This window comes from Ambystoma mexicanum, chromosome 7q (assembly GCF_040938575.1).
Source record: "Ambystoma mexicanum isolate Mex_15411 chromosome 7q, UKY_AmexF1_1, whole genome shotgun sequence".
NCBI lineage: Eukaryota > Metazoa > Chordata > Amphibia > Caudata > Ambystomatidae > Ambystoma > Ambystoma mexicanum.
Genome location: NC_090941.1, coordinates 1,040,085,126 through 1,040,101,580, shown reverse-complemented (window position 1 = coordinate 1,040,101,580; position 16,455 = coordinate 1,040,085,126). Strand labels below are relative to the sequence as shown.

General features: G+C 45.1%; 1 protein-coding gene across 1 annotated transcript in view; it reads right to left on the bottom strand.

The window, feature by feature from the left end:
- Positions 1–16,455, bottom strand: part of LOC138528587 (uncharacterized) — a 1,521,057-nt gene that overhangs the window by 862,779 nt on the left and 641,823 nt on the right. The window contains exon 12 of the mRNA XM_069640364.1: positions 5,594–5,644. Within this exon, the coding sequence (XP_069496465.1) occupies positions 5,594–5,644 (51 nt within the window). The remainder of the gene's footprint in view (positions 1–5,593; positions 5,645–16,455) is intronic.

Sequence of the window (16,455 nt, the reverse complement as noted above, 5' to 3'; positions counted from 1 at the left end):
ATCAGTTCTTGTTGTCTTGCCACTTTCAGGACTGCTTCCTTTTGAATATATCTTGTAAATGCTGCTAGTACGTCTCTTGCTCTGGCATTCGGGTTCTTATTGAGGGGCCCCACTCTGTGGACTCTGTATAGTTCCACTGTGCTTGGGTTCGTGTCCCCCAGAAGTTCTGCCAAGATGTCCTGAATAACTCCTTTCAGCTCTCTGTCCGCCACTGTCTCCGATAGCAATTGCAGCCTTATGTTGACCCGTCTGCATCTATTTTCCATGTCTTCCATTTGGAGCTCCAGGTTCCGCGTTGCCATGTCTAGCCTTTCTATAGCCTCACTGTTTGCCATTGTTGCTGTATTGACCTCTTGCAGCACCTTCTCCAGGAGATCCGTCCTCTCACCCAGCTGCCCCATTTCCTGTTTCATTTCCCCCAGGGCGGTGTTCAGGTCTGATCGCATTAGCTGGAATATTGTTGGAATGTCCTTGCTAGATTTGTCTGCAGGGAGAGCATTTCTCTGTGGAAGTCCCGGCGCGACATTGGGGCCGATAAATCTGCCTCCTCTGGTATGCTGTGTCCTGTTGCCCCCTCCTGTGGGCTCCTATGTGCTTCGTTGACTTCCCTGGCTGGCCACATTGTCGGTAGTGATCCAGGAGTGTCGCCCTTGTTTGTCATGCCTTTGGTTTTGGATGCCATTGCTGAGTGTCCTCGCTGAGTTGGGGTTGGCACCCCGCTTTGGCCCTGGTCCCTGGCTCCTGCTTGCTTAATCTGGTCGAGCCCCCTGTGTGGGTTGGGGGTCTCACTATTTGCCTCCTCCTTTAGCCTGAGTCTTCAAGTCTAGTCTTGGACTCCTGTGTCATGGCGTTGGTGCAGTCGGGTCCCCTTCTGATGGGTCTCTGGCACTCCTCCTCCCTTCTCTTTCTGTGGGGTCCCTCTTTTTTTAACCAGGATTAAGCCTCTCTGGGCTCTTCCTGTGTCCTGACCCTCTGCTTATCCTTTCTGGCATCTCCTCCCTGATGGGGTACCCTGTCCTAGGCTGTGGCACTGTGTCCCGGGACTTCTTTCCTTCCCTGTTACGTTTGGGGGAGGTGGTCTCCGGCGTGAACAGAATGTGGGCCCGGGGCATGTATGCGTTGTCTTTCCTCCTCAGTGTGACCCCCTCCTCTTGTTGCCACTACGCTCCTCTGATCGGGCCCCGTTTCTCCGTTTGTGGCGGGCTCAGAGGGTACCAGGGGGTTCTTCCCCTGCCCCGGGCTCTGTTGTCCGCTTATGCAGGGCTCACTGCCTTTGGGGTGTCTGGGTGTCCTCCCCCTGCCCCATTGCTGCCCGTGGCCTCCCCTGCTTTGTCGAAACTTGCGGGAGGCTGTACCTCCTGTGTGGCCCCCCCGTATCTGCTCCGCCAGCAATGTCTCAGTTCTGTGGGGGGTGGGGGTTCTCACCTGCCGTGTAGGATGCCTTTTCCTATGGTGTCCTCCTCCTGTCTGGGCGGCTTCGCCCGTCTTCCAATGCAGGCCCCTCATGGCAGAGTCTCCTGCTTTCTCCCTGGTCTGACTCCTTACTGCAGTACCTGTCCGTCTCCTCTGGGAAAGGCTCTTTTTGTGGCCTTCAAGTGTTCTTGTGCTTTATAGAGAAGTGGTCCCCGGCGTGTTCAGAGTATGGGCGTGGGGCCTGCGTGCGTAGTCTTTCCTTCTCTGTGTATCCTGATGCCACTACGCTTCTCCGATCAGGCCTCCTTTCTTTGCTTGTGATGGGCTCACTGCCCCGGGGGTGTCCGGGGTCCTCCCCATGCCCCGGTCTCTGATCTTCGCTTGTACCATGCTCACTGCACCTGGGGTGTCCGGGGGTCCTCCCCCTGCCATGTTGCTTCCCGGGGCCTTCCCTGCCCTATCAGTTCTTGCTGGGGGCTGTTCATCTTCTGTGGCCCCCCCTTGTCTGCTCTACCGGCAATGTCCAGTTCTGTAGGGGGTGGCGGGGGGGTTCTCACCTGCCTTGTAGGATGCCTTTTCCTACGGCATCCTCCTCCCGGCTGGGAGGCCTTGTCCAACCTCTGGTCCAGACCTCTCGCGGCGGGGTCTCCTGTTTCACTCCTGCCAATTTCAGCTTGTTACTAGCTGCAGGTCTTGTCCCTCTTGTTGGGGGGGGGGGGCCTCGTCCTTGGGTCCTCCTTCCAAGAGAGCCTGGGTGACCCTGCGTTCTCTCGCCTGCAGCTCTGTTCCACCAGCTGCAGCGATATTGCTACGGTCTCGGACCCCCTGTGACGGGCTGTCAGATTCCTGGGGGGTATTGCCAGGACTTGCTGCTCGTGTGGCACGCTGCTTGGGCGGTCCGCTGGCTCCTCAGGGTGCCTCTGCCTAACCTTGGACGGGGTCCCTTGTTGTTGCGTTGGCCTTCTTTCTGTGTTCGCCGTGCCGCTGGCCGGCCCTCTCCCCTGTCCGATGCTGTTGGTTATGCTGCGGGGCACTTTCTCTTCTCTGTATGCGCTTGGGGATGGGTACCGCTCTGCTCCTCAGGGGCTATAGCTGTGCCCTTAGTTTTCTCCAGTGTTTTTTCCTTCCTTCCCAGTCCTTCACTGCTGCTGTGGGGTGGTGGAACCACCAGTAGCTGCTAGTGGGCTCGGGAGCGCCGTCGACACGTCTATCTTGTGTTGGCAGCCATCTTGAAGTCAGACAAGAAACTGTTTTGAACGAAAGTTGTAAATGGCACATTAAGAGGAAAACCAGCTGCAGATGGGTCCAGTCCCACGTGTGTGTTCACTCGAAAGACTCTGGGTGATTCCCTTATTGTTGAAACTACCGATGCCAGAAGGCCCAAGGAGAGCCGCAAGAAAAAGGTCAAAGTGGTCATACAGGGGTCTAGAAAACCCCCTGTACAGTCGAAAGTCTTTGATCGGCACAGAATTGGGAAGCTAAGGGATACGAATCCTGCATAGTAAGAAAGGAGAAGGAACTGTTTGTTTGGCAAGAGTGAACCTGACAGGGGGATGCTGACAGAACGGGGCGAAGCATGATGCCTCAATGAACACTGTGTTGACTAGAGTGAACCCGACGGAGGAATGTCCACAGTGGATTGTTTAAAAAGAAATTAAGATTTGTGAATGCAAAAGGAGAAATCTTGTGAATAAAAGCTGCAGTGAACCCGACAGAGGGAGCCTGCTATTGAAAGGGATCGGAGCCCGGTATAGGGAGCTCGAGGGGTGAAAAGCCATCACCCACTGTACATCCAGAAAGGAATTTTTTGTTTTGTTATTTTGAACTCATCAGATCCTCAGAGGCAAGAGACTGTTTTGTAGAAAAGAGACCGCCAAGTTAACCACCAAAGATCCTGATACCTGAGAACAAACCGTAGTCTCATGCTGGGAAAGCTCGAGAGTGTGCTACGCTCAGGAATACCGCCTTGTCCCGTGCTCAAAATGTGGGGAAGGTAGACCCTGGCTATAACATCCTGACTTATCATTTGTGAACACTTCTTTCTTTCTTGTGAATACTATCCCACACTCTTTTTGTATTTAATTGTAAGGATTGACAATCATTTTCTTTTTGTATAGGCCCTTTTATTTTACAAGACACCTCTAGGACTGCCTTATTATTATTTGATGGCCATAGCTTGCTCTCATCTTAGATTTAGGTTTAGATTACGTGTTTTTCCAACCTATCTATACAGTTTAATAACCACCCTTGAACTGTTATCACTTGTGTCTGTCTTTACTGTTGCCACCATGAGTTCCTTACAAATGTGATTGGGTGACATGCTGTTCGATGCTAGTTGTGTAAAGTTTAATTTAAACTAAATCACAATAAACATTTTTCTTTTTTAAAGTATGTGCCCTACATAATGGCCTCCTCTTTCTACATTGTCAGTGTTCAATGGGGTTCACACCTTCCATGCCTCCTGATGTGTCAAATTGATTGCTTGTGCATTGTCTGGTTTTCTGTCAGCTGGATGACTGGAAGTATCTGTATGTCAACATGCTAATGGTGTTGTTATGCAATGGGCCCATTATTCACTCATGTACTCACTGGGGTCTTCCTGGGCGCTGGCTCTGACCTCTGCTAATCCCACTCCCTCCAGGCCGGCTATGTGGAGGATGCTGCTCACCTTCTCCTCCTAAGGGAGTCAGCTGCAGCTGGGCAATGATTCCTTCATCAGTGGTTGCTGTCTCCCGACAGTGGTTGGCGATCAGGGTGTGGACTCTGGCTTTGAGGTCATTCCACATCTTGCGTATATCCTCACTGTCCTCTGGGACATGTCCTATTGCCACCACCTTGTCCTGGATTTCAGCCCAGATTTCGTTCTTCCACTGCTGCGACATTTTGCGGTTTTGTGACCCACACAGCTCCTCTGCATGGGCCACCACCTGCTCCGCAAGCACACTGTGCTCTTGCTCAGTGAATTTCTGCTTGCGTTGCCGTATGTCAGACACCTTTCCCTTGCTTTTGGCTCCTGACATGATTTCTGTGTCTTCTGGGAGTGGATGGCACTTACAGCAGAATGACTGTTAAAGATGGGTGGTGCGCACCCCCGCCTACTCATAATTCAGTGGATATTCCACCGGGATGCTCAATGTTAATATTCTGCCTGGCGGAATTAACGCTACTCTAACTGCCACACTCGTAATGAGGGCCATTGTCTTTCTATAGCAGAGCAGTGGATTATATAAATATACCTCCACGAAACCCCCCCCCCACCAGGGACCTGCCCAAAATCAACAATGTCCATTAAAGAAAACACAACCTTCCACCTTATGCACTTCAACAAATCGCATATAAAACATACCACATGGGCTCCTGTTAATTGTACAGTTATCTGCACTTCATTAAAACCAGAATGTTTAGCAGGGTTACTATTGAAAGATTCAATGACAACAGAACCCACAAGTCCGAGCTACAGTGAAGTATAGGTTTATGTGCTCTACCCCTAGCCTAGTTTCTGCCCAGCCTCTTGACCCATTATTTAGTGCCTACCACACCATATGACAATCTCTTACTTTTGATGACTGATCCAAACAGCACTAGCTCGTCTGTTTTGTACCGATGGTTGTTGAATCATGTATGTATTCCCCACCATATTACCATATCCTGTGAGATATTGGATGCAACTTTGGTCCTGATTACTATGTTGTATATTCATGGGCTTCGTTAAAGTGTTGTTATGGAATATGGAGGGTAAAGTGGCCAATTAAGTGTGTGAAAATCGGTTCCATGTATTAATATCCCAGCAAAAATATCGCTATACAAAAATATCGCCATATTTTTGCGGCCGATATTAAGGCATGGAACCTGCGGGGGACACCCCCGCAGCCCGTGCATTATTTTTAAAGGAGCGGGGGACACCCCCGCAACCTCTGCTCCCAAAAATCCCCAAAATTACTTTACCCCCCCCCACCCAAAAAATATCTCCTATGGCCGTTTCTGACGACCATATATATGGCAATATTTTTAGTGGGGATAATATGTAGTAATACCTGAAATCCATACAGCCATAAAATATGCAAAATGTGTTATTGTCCTTATTCAAGAAACCCATCTGGAAATGTCTGAATCTCACAAATTGCAGAGAGGTTAGAAGCATTTGCAAATGTTCCCCTGGAAAGTAAGTTCTGCCACCTACACTGTGTTCTGGTTGTCCTCCTCATATTCCTTCTTAGGCGGTCCATCGTCACTGAAAAAGAAAAGAGAAACTGTGAACGGTTTTCCATTTTGTGTGGAAGGGAAAGTGCTTTGGTAAATAATAACAAACATTTAATTTGTCAAATCATTTATTTCGCAAGCCACACGTTAATACAAAAGAAAATATATTATGAGGTGATTGCAATAGTTTTATCACAAATGTCACTGTGAGTTTCCAAGTGTATTATCAAAATAATTGGACCACATTGTATTAGAAGGACCAAAAGAATTGGGTGAATGGGTAAGGAATCTTAAATAGTACTGTTTTGCTAGATTATTTTCGAGGTAGGTCTTATCGGATGCAGCATATCAGAAGGCGTTCCAATGGCTTTGAGGGTAGAGGTGCTTTGTGATGACACTTCTCAAAGTAAACACATGCCCTGATTCACAATATGTTCTATTTTTGTAAATTAGTATATTTAATTAAACTCCATAATAAGCATTAATTGATGAATGTGTAAGCTAAGTTCAATTCACACAAGGACGTAAAACTAATTCAGAAAATATTTTATGACTTGAGAATTTGCATAGGTTTTTTCTTAAATTACATATAGCTGCATAACATATGCATGTGCAACCTACTACAAAATTGGGTTTTCAAATAGGTGTGTCAGAGAGTCTATCAGTTGGCATGTAACCTATGGATGACTTACCAGTTGCTCCATAATACTTTGTGCTCAGACACTGGTGACGAGTTGGTCCAAGGAGGGGCTAGAAAGCAAACCCATGAATGCTGTGATGGGGAGGAGCAGCCATCTGAGGACTCACTGTCCCCACTAGCGCTCCCATCCCCGAGGGTAGCTTACAACATCAAGGTAGGCAAAGGACAGTAGAATGTCAATGTACAGTAAAGTGGATTGGCGTGCACTGCTCTTGAATGCTGTAGCAGCAGGCTAACTGGACTAAGTGTGACCTTAAAGAAAGCACGATAATTAATATTGAGTTAAGATTTAGTGCGACTTTCTAGGGAGTGAACACCATAATGCTGAGATGAGGAAAATCATGGTTGTGCAGATGCTGTGCAGTTAAGTCTCCCTGCTTACGGGATTCTGGAATGTTGGTAGAAGAGACAACAGCTTAAGCCAGCTGCTCCTGCTCCCTCCTAGCCTATGGATAATTAATCCCAGGAATTACTGCTTTTCATAAGAAGAAGATTGAGATGCCAGAAAACCTTACCCTAAGAAGCCAAAACAAGGAGGAGACAGAAGAAACACCAGGAATCAGTGACGTTTACGCATGTTGCTGAAGTTTTCCCTGAGTGAACTAACCTCTAAAGTAAGTCAGCTAGAGAGTACAGTGGCTAAGGTGGAGTCTGGAAATACTGCGCTGGCCTCTGAAGTTGCAGGAAGCTAAAGAGTACATAAAGATTTGAGCTCAGCGTTCTCTGACTTTAAGAAAAGGAATTTAAGGCTTGAGGCAGAAAGAACAAACCTTAACCTGCGCTTACTGGGGGTGAAAGAAAATTCTGAATTGGACAAGGACTTGAATTCAAGAGTTATGGGAATCTTGACTGAGGTGCTAGGAAAAAAAGTACTGAATGATGGGTACCTGGACTTTTCATATATAGCTGCGAAAAAAACATGGAAGAAGGAAAACCCAGGCAAATAATATATAACCACAGTGAGAGTAAAGGAGAAGATTTTAAAAGTGGCAAGGGAAAAAGGGAAAATTATGCTGAATCCAGCCCCCCTGGCCATGTATCCAGATTTTCCCAAGGAAGTTGTGGAAATGAGAAAGGCTTTCAAGTTTGCTAAAGGTTTGGCGCTGGAGAAAAACATCAAAACCATTCTGGTCAAACCTTTAACTTTAAAAATGTATTTGGATGGTGGAATTAAATCCACTGAGAACCCTTCTGAGGCAGAGCGTTGGTTAAAAGCTGAAAAAATCAGGAGTGCTAAGGATTAATTTATATATTGGCTTATTTACATAGATGGTTTCCTGTATTTCGAGTAAAACATTATGTGAATGTATTAATTGTATATCTTCTCCCAGTTTTTAAACTATTAGTTTAATGGTTTTTATTTTTATTATAATTGAAATATTGTTTGTTTATCTTTGCTGAAAGCCGTTTATTAACAGTCGCTTTGCTTCTGAGTGGGCACGCGACCTATGGCTCTCGAGCTGTCTAGTTTAAGGTGCTTTTCTCTGATTGTAGAGTGAATAGGGAATTATGATACGACATATTTTGCTGGGCGGGTGGGTCTTGGGTGAACGTATATGGTAATCAACTGCTGATTGGAAGGACGTCTTATTTTTATTACAGCGTGAAATGCGGGTCAGGGTTAGGCGATGCAATTTCTGACTGCCTTCCTCACGTGACTAGCGTAGCGAAGCTATGATCCTATCACGTCTAGCTTAGAGTCCGGGCTATGATGATTTCAGGAAGAAAGTATTGTGGTTCATGAGGTGATAGTGTGTTGGGGTGAAATCACTTCATATATGCACAAGGTCAGGAACTGAGGGATTGGTAACTCTTGAAATTTCACTTCGTTTGGTTTCAGCCCGGGGTGGATACGATGGGGGAGGAGTGGTTGGAGATTCTGCTTTGTCCGTGTTAGTTTTTCGTTTCTTAACGTCAGTGGAGCGTAGGATTGTTTTTCCTATGCGGGCGACTATCTGGTTATTTACCAGATATGTTGCACGCTGCGGCGGGTGGGATCAATTCTCTTGTGGCTCTGGGAGTGAATGCGCATTGGGAGTCTGAGTGTTCATATTATGGTAACTGGCTTCCTTTTAGTGGCCTCATTTTGGGTGTTTTATGGTTTATAACAGCTGGGTTGAACATGAGGAATGCTTATGATTGGGGGATCTGCCTACTAGGTTAAAACTTCGCCTTACGTGCAATGCTGTGAGACTTCCCGTGGCCCGGTCCCATTTCTACTTCAGATTCCTAGTGATAATAATGAACAATAATATTTCTCTCGGTTGTAAACAGCATTTTATAACTTAGGTTTGTTAACAGTCTGCAGATGTCAGAGTGATATGCTCTTCAGCAACCGTTTCTACTCCACCTTGGAAACATTTAACTTAGATTCCCAGGTTTCAGGGGCTTGTATGTGTGATAATGGCATTTGTTACATTATTTAACAACAGGCTCATGAAATCTAGTCGGCACAAGCTCTTATGGAGTAAGGAGAGTGCTGGGTGGGTTTTTTTTTTTCTCATGATTGGCAATGTCATTTTAGTTTAAACTGAACAGGGTTGGTAAGATGTATAGGACCATTGAGTGCATTTAAGATTTCATTAATGTGATTTCACTGTTGATAGTGTATTGCATGGATCAGAGTTGGGGGTGCTTTCAGCTCTGAGCACCTATGTTGTGATTTGGAGATGACTACCGAGTTTAAGGTTAGCGTAGCTATTTTTGGGATGGGTAGGAGTTGTGGGGCTAATTGGGTTAATTAGGTTATCATTTCGTGATAGACTGGTAAGTGTTTTGGATTTGATATTTGCGTCAAGCATATATTGCATAGTCATAACTAAGGTTTATTTTTGATGGTTGGAGGTGTTTAACGAGTTTGCAGGATTTATCTATCAGCCTCTCCCTTACCCTAATTTGATAAAGTTATTCCTCTCACTGATGCACAGGGGGTGTGGCGATCTAGTGATTAAGGAATTAGTACAAGATTCAAGTTATATAGGGGATACAGTTGGTAGAATGATGACCTTGGGTGTGTACTCAGTACACACTGGGGAGTTCCTTGGGTCGAATTTGGTAGTGGTGATTGATTTTGCGTTATATGAAAACGGAGAAGTATTTGGAATATAAAGCGGGCTGTGCATATTAATATGTTGGAATAGGTACTGTGGGTATGGTGGGGAAAAATGGGAGGGAGCGGGGCAGTGTTTCTCTTTAAGTGATTATGGAAGGGAGGTTCCAGTGGTTTGGGTTGGACAAATTCATGGAAGCTTTCGTGTTTTTTGTTTGTTTTTTTGTTCTTAGTGGGGGGGTGTTTTGTGTTCCTAGGTTTCATCACAGAGGGGGTGCTTAACGGAGCAAACATGGCAATTTCTTATAAGAAGATTTTTCAGGTGATTTCCTGGAATGTTAATGGAGCAAACTGTGTGAATAAGAGGAACATGATTTTGAATAGACTTGATGAGTTGGGGGCTGATTTTGCCTTGCTTCAGGAAATGCATTTATTGGAGACAGAAGCAAAAAAGTGGAACCGAGATCGGGTTGGTAATGTGTTTTGCTCTGCTTTCACTTCAAGCTCTAGAGGTGTATGTACCTGAGTTATGAAAGGGATAAGGAGGGTAGAATTGTATGTGTGAAATTGAAAATTAAAAATGTTGCATACTGTGTTTGTAATATATATGCTCCCAATGGTGGGGATGTTTTTTTAATTACTTGCACATTTTTTTGCAAAACGCGAATGAAAGAAATGTCATTGTGGGGGAGACTTCCATGTCACTCTAGATCCTCAGCTGGATAAGAGTGGGGGAACTTTGGCATTGAAAACAGGTTGAAAAGGAGGGCCTTGAAGAAGTTCATGGCGGAGTGGAATCATTCAGACTTGTGGAGGCTACAGAATCCTTTAATCAGACAGTATACCTATTTGTCAGCCAGACATAAAATGTGCTCGCGGTTTGACCTACTCTTAACTTCAGGATTGTGTACGCAAAGCTACAAAGGGGGCAATACCAAAGGCTTTATATTCTCAGATCATGCTCCTATCACTCTAGAAATGAAACTAACCTTTCCATTACCTAGAACAAACACGTGGAGAATGAATGTAACGCTTCTTGATGACATTGAAATCTTGGACAAAATAGTAAAATAAGCAAAGCTTTTTGTGGAAAAGAATTGGACTGGAGAGGTGAAAGTGGAATTTGTGTCGGAGGCTTTAAAGCCCTACATAAGAGGAATGCTGAGAGGCCTCTCGAGCAAAAAGAAAAGAGAGAAAGAAAATGAGATTAAGAGCCTAAATGAGGAAATTGTGGAAGTTGAAAGACAAAATATGAAAACATACTCTGTGAGCTCTTTCAATTCACTCAAAAAGAAAAAAGAAAAACTGGAAGATTTACTTACAACGAGAGCAAGCAGAAAGACCCCTTTCCAGAACGAGATGCAAGTATTATGAGAAAGGAGAAAAGTGTGAATGGCTACTTAGCTCATCGTCTGCGAGTGATGGATAGTGAAAAGACGATTAGTGCAATTGAAAACAGAGATGGGAATTTGACTTATGAGCCTATTGAAATTAATGAAACGTTCAAGGAATATTTTCCCAACCTATATTCAAAGTCCAAGTACAGAGATTGCCTTGAGAAGGACTTGAGTGTGGAAGAACTCAAAGAGCAGCAAGTGTTTTAAATCTTTCTAGAGGAGGTTTTCAATCTTATGCTGGTCATGCTTTGTTCAACATTGAAAGATGGTCGGCTTCCAGAGACAGCTGGATATACCTCTATATCCCTTTTCCTAAAGGAGGGAAAACCTTCAGTTAAAACCAGCAGCTATAGACCCATAAGCATGATAAACACAGACAATACAATCTTTGCGAAAACTTTAGCTTTAAGGATAGAACACTTGTTGCCTGATATTGTAGATCAGAGTCAAGCAGGCTTTGTAAAAGGGAGGCATGCCTCAGAGAATATGAGGAGATTATTATTGACTTTGTACGAAAGCAAGGAACATCTGAAGGAGGTGGTGGTGTTATCGTTGGATGCAGAGAAGGCTTTCGACCCGGAGAGAGTGGGAGTACCTTTTAGCAGCTATAGAAGGCTTTGGATTTGGGAAAAATATGATAGAATGGATTAGGCTCTTGTACTCGTGTCCAACAGCTAATGTGAACACAAACGGCCTTGTATCTGAGGTATTTGATTTTAAGAGGGGTACAAGACAAGGCTGCCCCCTCTCGTCCATATTATTTGTCATCGCAATAGAGCTCCTAGTGTGAAGATTAAAGAAGACGGGGTAATTGAAGGAGTGCATTATGGTGAAGCCTGTCAAATAGTTTGGCTTTACGCCGATGATATGCTGTTGGTTCTTCAAAACATCAAGTCTTCTGTTCCGGCACTAATTGAACAAATTGACATATTTCACAGCATCTCAGGCTACAAGATCAATTGGACAAAATCCAAAATATTGCCAGCATCAAGCTCCTGTTCCCACTTGAAACTGAATGCCTATGGTTTCAATTGGTGTCCTGACAAGATGCGCTACCTTGGGGTCTGGCTGACTAAAGATGTGAATAAAATGATGGAGGTCAATCTATCATACATTACCCAAAACTTGGAGTCAGATTGAAAAAGATAGGATGAGTTGTGATTAAGCCACTGGGGGAGAGTGCAGGTAATTAAAATGACGTCAACACCACAAATGAATTATGTACTAAGCATGATCACCTTGCAGATCAAAAAGAGCTTCATAAAGAAAATTGAGTGCCTGATACAAACCTTCCTGTGGAATGGTAAGCAGCCACGTTTAAAACTATGGAAACTAGAACTGTCCCAGGAAAGTGGTGGTCTGGGGGTTCCAGATTTTGAAAACTATTATCTGGCGTTTGGGGCTCAACATTTAGTTCCATTCATAGAGAACTCAACGGATGTCTGGACACAAGCTGAGGTGAGTAGATCTTCATCATTATCTCCTAGAGCAATCTTAACGTCGGTGGATGGGGCAGGCTGTAAATCTTTCCCACCTACTACATATATAAAGGCATGGCGGAAGGATCTTCTGAGGAAAAGCAAAAAGGATGTGGTTGGCAACAGTATTACCTCTATCTGGTTGAATCCAGATGTGAAAGAGGAAGGGAAATCTCTACTTTGGCCAAACTGGCTGCTGGGTGGTATACAGTGGCTGGAAGATCTTGTTGAGGGCAAAAAATGAATCAGCTTTAAGCGATTAACTTTGGAAAAAAGTCTCATAGATTGCACACTGGGAGAATATAGAACTCTGAATAAAGCGCTGATGCACACGGTTCCAGAGGTTGGCAAAGGGTGGCATGTTTGGTTAAGAGAATATAAATCACAAGGTCACCTGGCCTCGGAGCAGTATAAACATCCAAATACAGATCTATTGAACAAATGGTCAGAAATACTAGGATCGGAGATGGCTGAGGACAGGTGGAGGAATATGTGGCTCTTACCTCTCTGAATCTGGGTGAAAGGAGTCGCCAAATCAAAATATTCAACAGAGTATTTTGGACACCGCAAAAATTATTTGCAAGAGGTTTACTTGATTCAGAGGCCTGTTGGAGGTGTAAGCATGTCAGGGGAACCTTTGAACACATGATTTGGGATTGCTACGCATTAAGAAGTTACTGGAGGGAGGTCACATTAAAAATGAATAAGGTTCTTATGCTGAACAAAGACTATGACTATGAGAGTATAATTCTGGGTGAGGAAGACTTAGTGGAAGATCTCTCTTTCCCACAACGGTGCTGGTTTTTCAGGGCGGCGAACTCTGCAGAATAAATTATTCTGAGGAAGTGGAAAAGTGGGGAAACACCAGATGTGACAGAATGGCTGACTGATCTTAAACAAGGGTCGAGAATGGAGAAAATTATTCTTCACAAAGACACAAAAATGAACTTATTTGAACAGATCTGGGGAAGGTTTTTGGAACTGTATGATACTTTTTTTTAAATTACTCCTCCATGGGAATCTGTTTGTAATGCTTGATTGTTTCCTGAAATATGTTAGTATCTTCTTTCATTGAAATGTGATGAACTTAGTTTTAGGCTTGTTTTCTTTATTGTGATGGTACATGTATGTTTTATTTGACTTGGTTATGTATATAAATGTAATAAACATGTAAATAAAATAAATAAAAAGAGTCCCTGCTTACTAACCTGCTATGAGCATTGCAGGAAGTGCGAATGGGAGCAGGTATTGAAAAGCCCAGTGGAGGAGTGTACAGATCGAATGGAAGCGATTATGGAAAAGCGCATCGGCAGCAGAGGAGTCTGTCCCTAGCCACAGAAGTACCAGGGACCAAGATTACACAGGGGCTATACTCTTCTGGGGTTACCATAGAAAATATGACATTGTAGTGCCAGAATCAATGGAATGTCACGTCATGCTTACCAAATTCACGTATGATCAAGAGAGAGGAGCCAGATATGGGGCAACGGTCAGTGCATCTGTGGAAAACAAGTGACTAGTTGAGAGAGACAGCTCATGATGAATTGATGAAACAGAAATTTGAAGTTGCCCTCAGAATAGCACTGTCATAAAATAAGGCTGATTGGACTGCAAAGATCAATGGAAGAAAGGGGTATTGTATAATTGGACATGTGTATTTTTGGAGATGCTCAGTTAGTGACTATAGAGTGGCTGAAATAAGTTTGACTGGGGAAATGTTTGAGTTGACTATCTTATAATATAAAGTAGTTCACAGTAACATTTGTTGATCATTAACGATGTGGCAGGCTTTGCATATGCAGAAAGGACTTTTACGGGCATGTCTAATGTCTACTAGAAGAATGTTATGGCTGTGATGCACAGTAAGGGATGACATTACAACTGATCTATTGAGTAGATGAGCTTTAGAGGGGCACACCCATGACTGATTTGGTGTATTGCAAACATGTGTTGGAAAGTAGTGGCAAAGTGGCTGCAACTTATAGAGGCATCATTATTGCATCATTGTATGTAATACATAGAAACATGGTGGAGTGGATGCATGGTTATTATATCTATGTAAGTGTTGCAGAGGAGCGCATTTGAATTTAATTTTGGAGTTGTATAGTGTGATGAGTCTGATGATGTCAGCACTCCTTTCCTAGAGGTAGCCTCTCCTCATGTGGCCAGGGGAAGGCAGCCGCTACCTGATCCTGATGGCAGCTATTTGGGGGAGGGTCACATGGGGTGGGGCGACCCTCAGGGGAAAAGCCTGGCATCATCAAATGAGACATGGTAGCCCCCTTTCCCTTGTCCAGGAGCTGGTTCACTGCGCTGGATTCAAAGCAGAAAGAGAGAACCCTTCCTGGTGACCGCTGGAAACGAGAAGCAGTGCCCACGCCGCCCGAACACGGAGAAGAGCTCAGGTGCGAGGCGGGAGCCGCGAAGGACGTGGAAGCCAAACGAAGCAGGTAAGCCTGCGGAGTGGAGACGGGAGGCCAGGGTGCTTCCGTCTGTTTGCCACTAGAGATCCGAAAGATGCCAGAGAAAGCCCTGGAAAGGGAAGCTCGGTCACCAGGGTGTTTTGGCAACTTCACCATGAACCCATATATGCAAGGTACATGAGTCGGGTGACCCCAAGCCAGGGGGTTGGGTCACTGGCACACTTAATAAGGAAAGCAAATGAAAGGGGGTTTGAAACCTGGCGCTTTGGTGAAAACAATACCGAATATTGGAATTGTGTGAATACGAGAAATACAAGAATAAAAATAGAACCTGGCAGGGGAATATACCAGGTGTTTTGACATTTGACAAGGAAAGTAAATGAAAGAGACAAAGGGGTATTGTAGGAGAGACAGCATCGAAAGCGGCTGCGCACAACACTTTCCGGTCCAGAGCAGTGCTGCTTGACATGGTGACACATTATGCTAGGTCTGCTCCTCTAGCAAAGGAGGACTGAGGACTGAGGATAGAGCATAGCAAGCAGAGGGCAGAGGGCAGAGGACGGAGGATTCGCGCATTGCTGATGGCAAGAGTGAGCCGGTCAAAAACCCCCAACCCTCCTCCTCCCGGGGTCTCAGGACCGCCGAGACCCGGATACAGGATCCAGACCGATTGGTATCTGCACCTGCACATCTCGGAGTGGCCTGAGAAGCCCTGCTTCTTTCATTGGGCCAGGTGGGGTATTTTTACATAGACGTCGCCAGCACCATAGTCTTTCATTGTTTAACAAGCCTTCCATAACCAGGCTTATACCGCGAAACGTCAGCGCAAGTGTTTTAGAGATTCCACTCATTTAGTGCCCTAGCTTCTACTTCCCGGAAAAAATACCTGTTGCATCTAAAAGGCCTGAGGGGTTTGACATCACTGTACCAAATGTTTCCTCTTGCCATCCTCAGCCCTGGTACAGTGGATAGGCGAATTCCCTCCACCCACAACCTCTCTGGCACCCCCTGCTACTACTCATTGGGAGTAAGCCAGTGTAGGGGAGCAGATCTAAGAGCAACCCAATTTCAATCTAAAGAAACCCCCCGCTGAGAAAGTGGATCGGCTGCTTGAATACCAAACTCAAAACCCTGATCCAGTGAAGCTAACAAACCCTGCCTTCCTGCCGTGCTCCATGGTGACCATGAAGACCCGGGTCCAGGTAAAGCGGTCCCGTTGTAATGCCATGGTGGCTAGAAAAAGGGCTCGTAGGCCGGTGGAGAGGAAAGATACAATTAAGGGAGCACCACGGGTGAAAAAGAGCGCAAGAGACCATAGTGTCGAAAATCTCTTGCTTCTTAAATGCCCCCTGGTACCCCCAACAGACTTACCAATGTCTGCATGCGCAGAGGTTGAACTAGTTTCCAACTTCGACCTTTCTAATATTAACAACTTTGGAGCATTGGATAATAATGGATCACTGTTGAAACTTTGCCATCAGCTAAAAAAGAATTCGATTGGCCCTGTATTTACGTAGGCTGACAAAGCAAGGGTCAAAATCTCTTGCTTGTCCCAATTTGGAGACATTGGCATCCAGTTCGGAGAACACAACAGTGTCTGAGAAGGGGATAGTAGATGATCGAAGCTATGCATCACAGGCACCGCTAATGTGTAGGAGCGACATCTCCCCTGGCCTCTCTGATAATTAGAGTGAACACTCTCACAGCATTGTGTTCCAAAATGTCACAGGATCAGTCAGCCACCAAGTATTTAGTTTCCAAAGTGACAGACATCATTGTGGAAAACAACTCTATG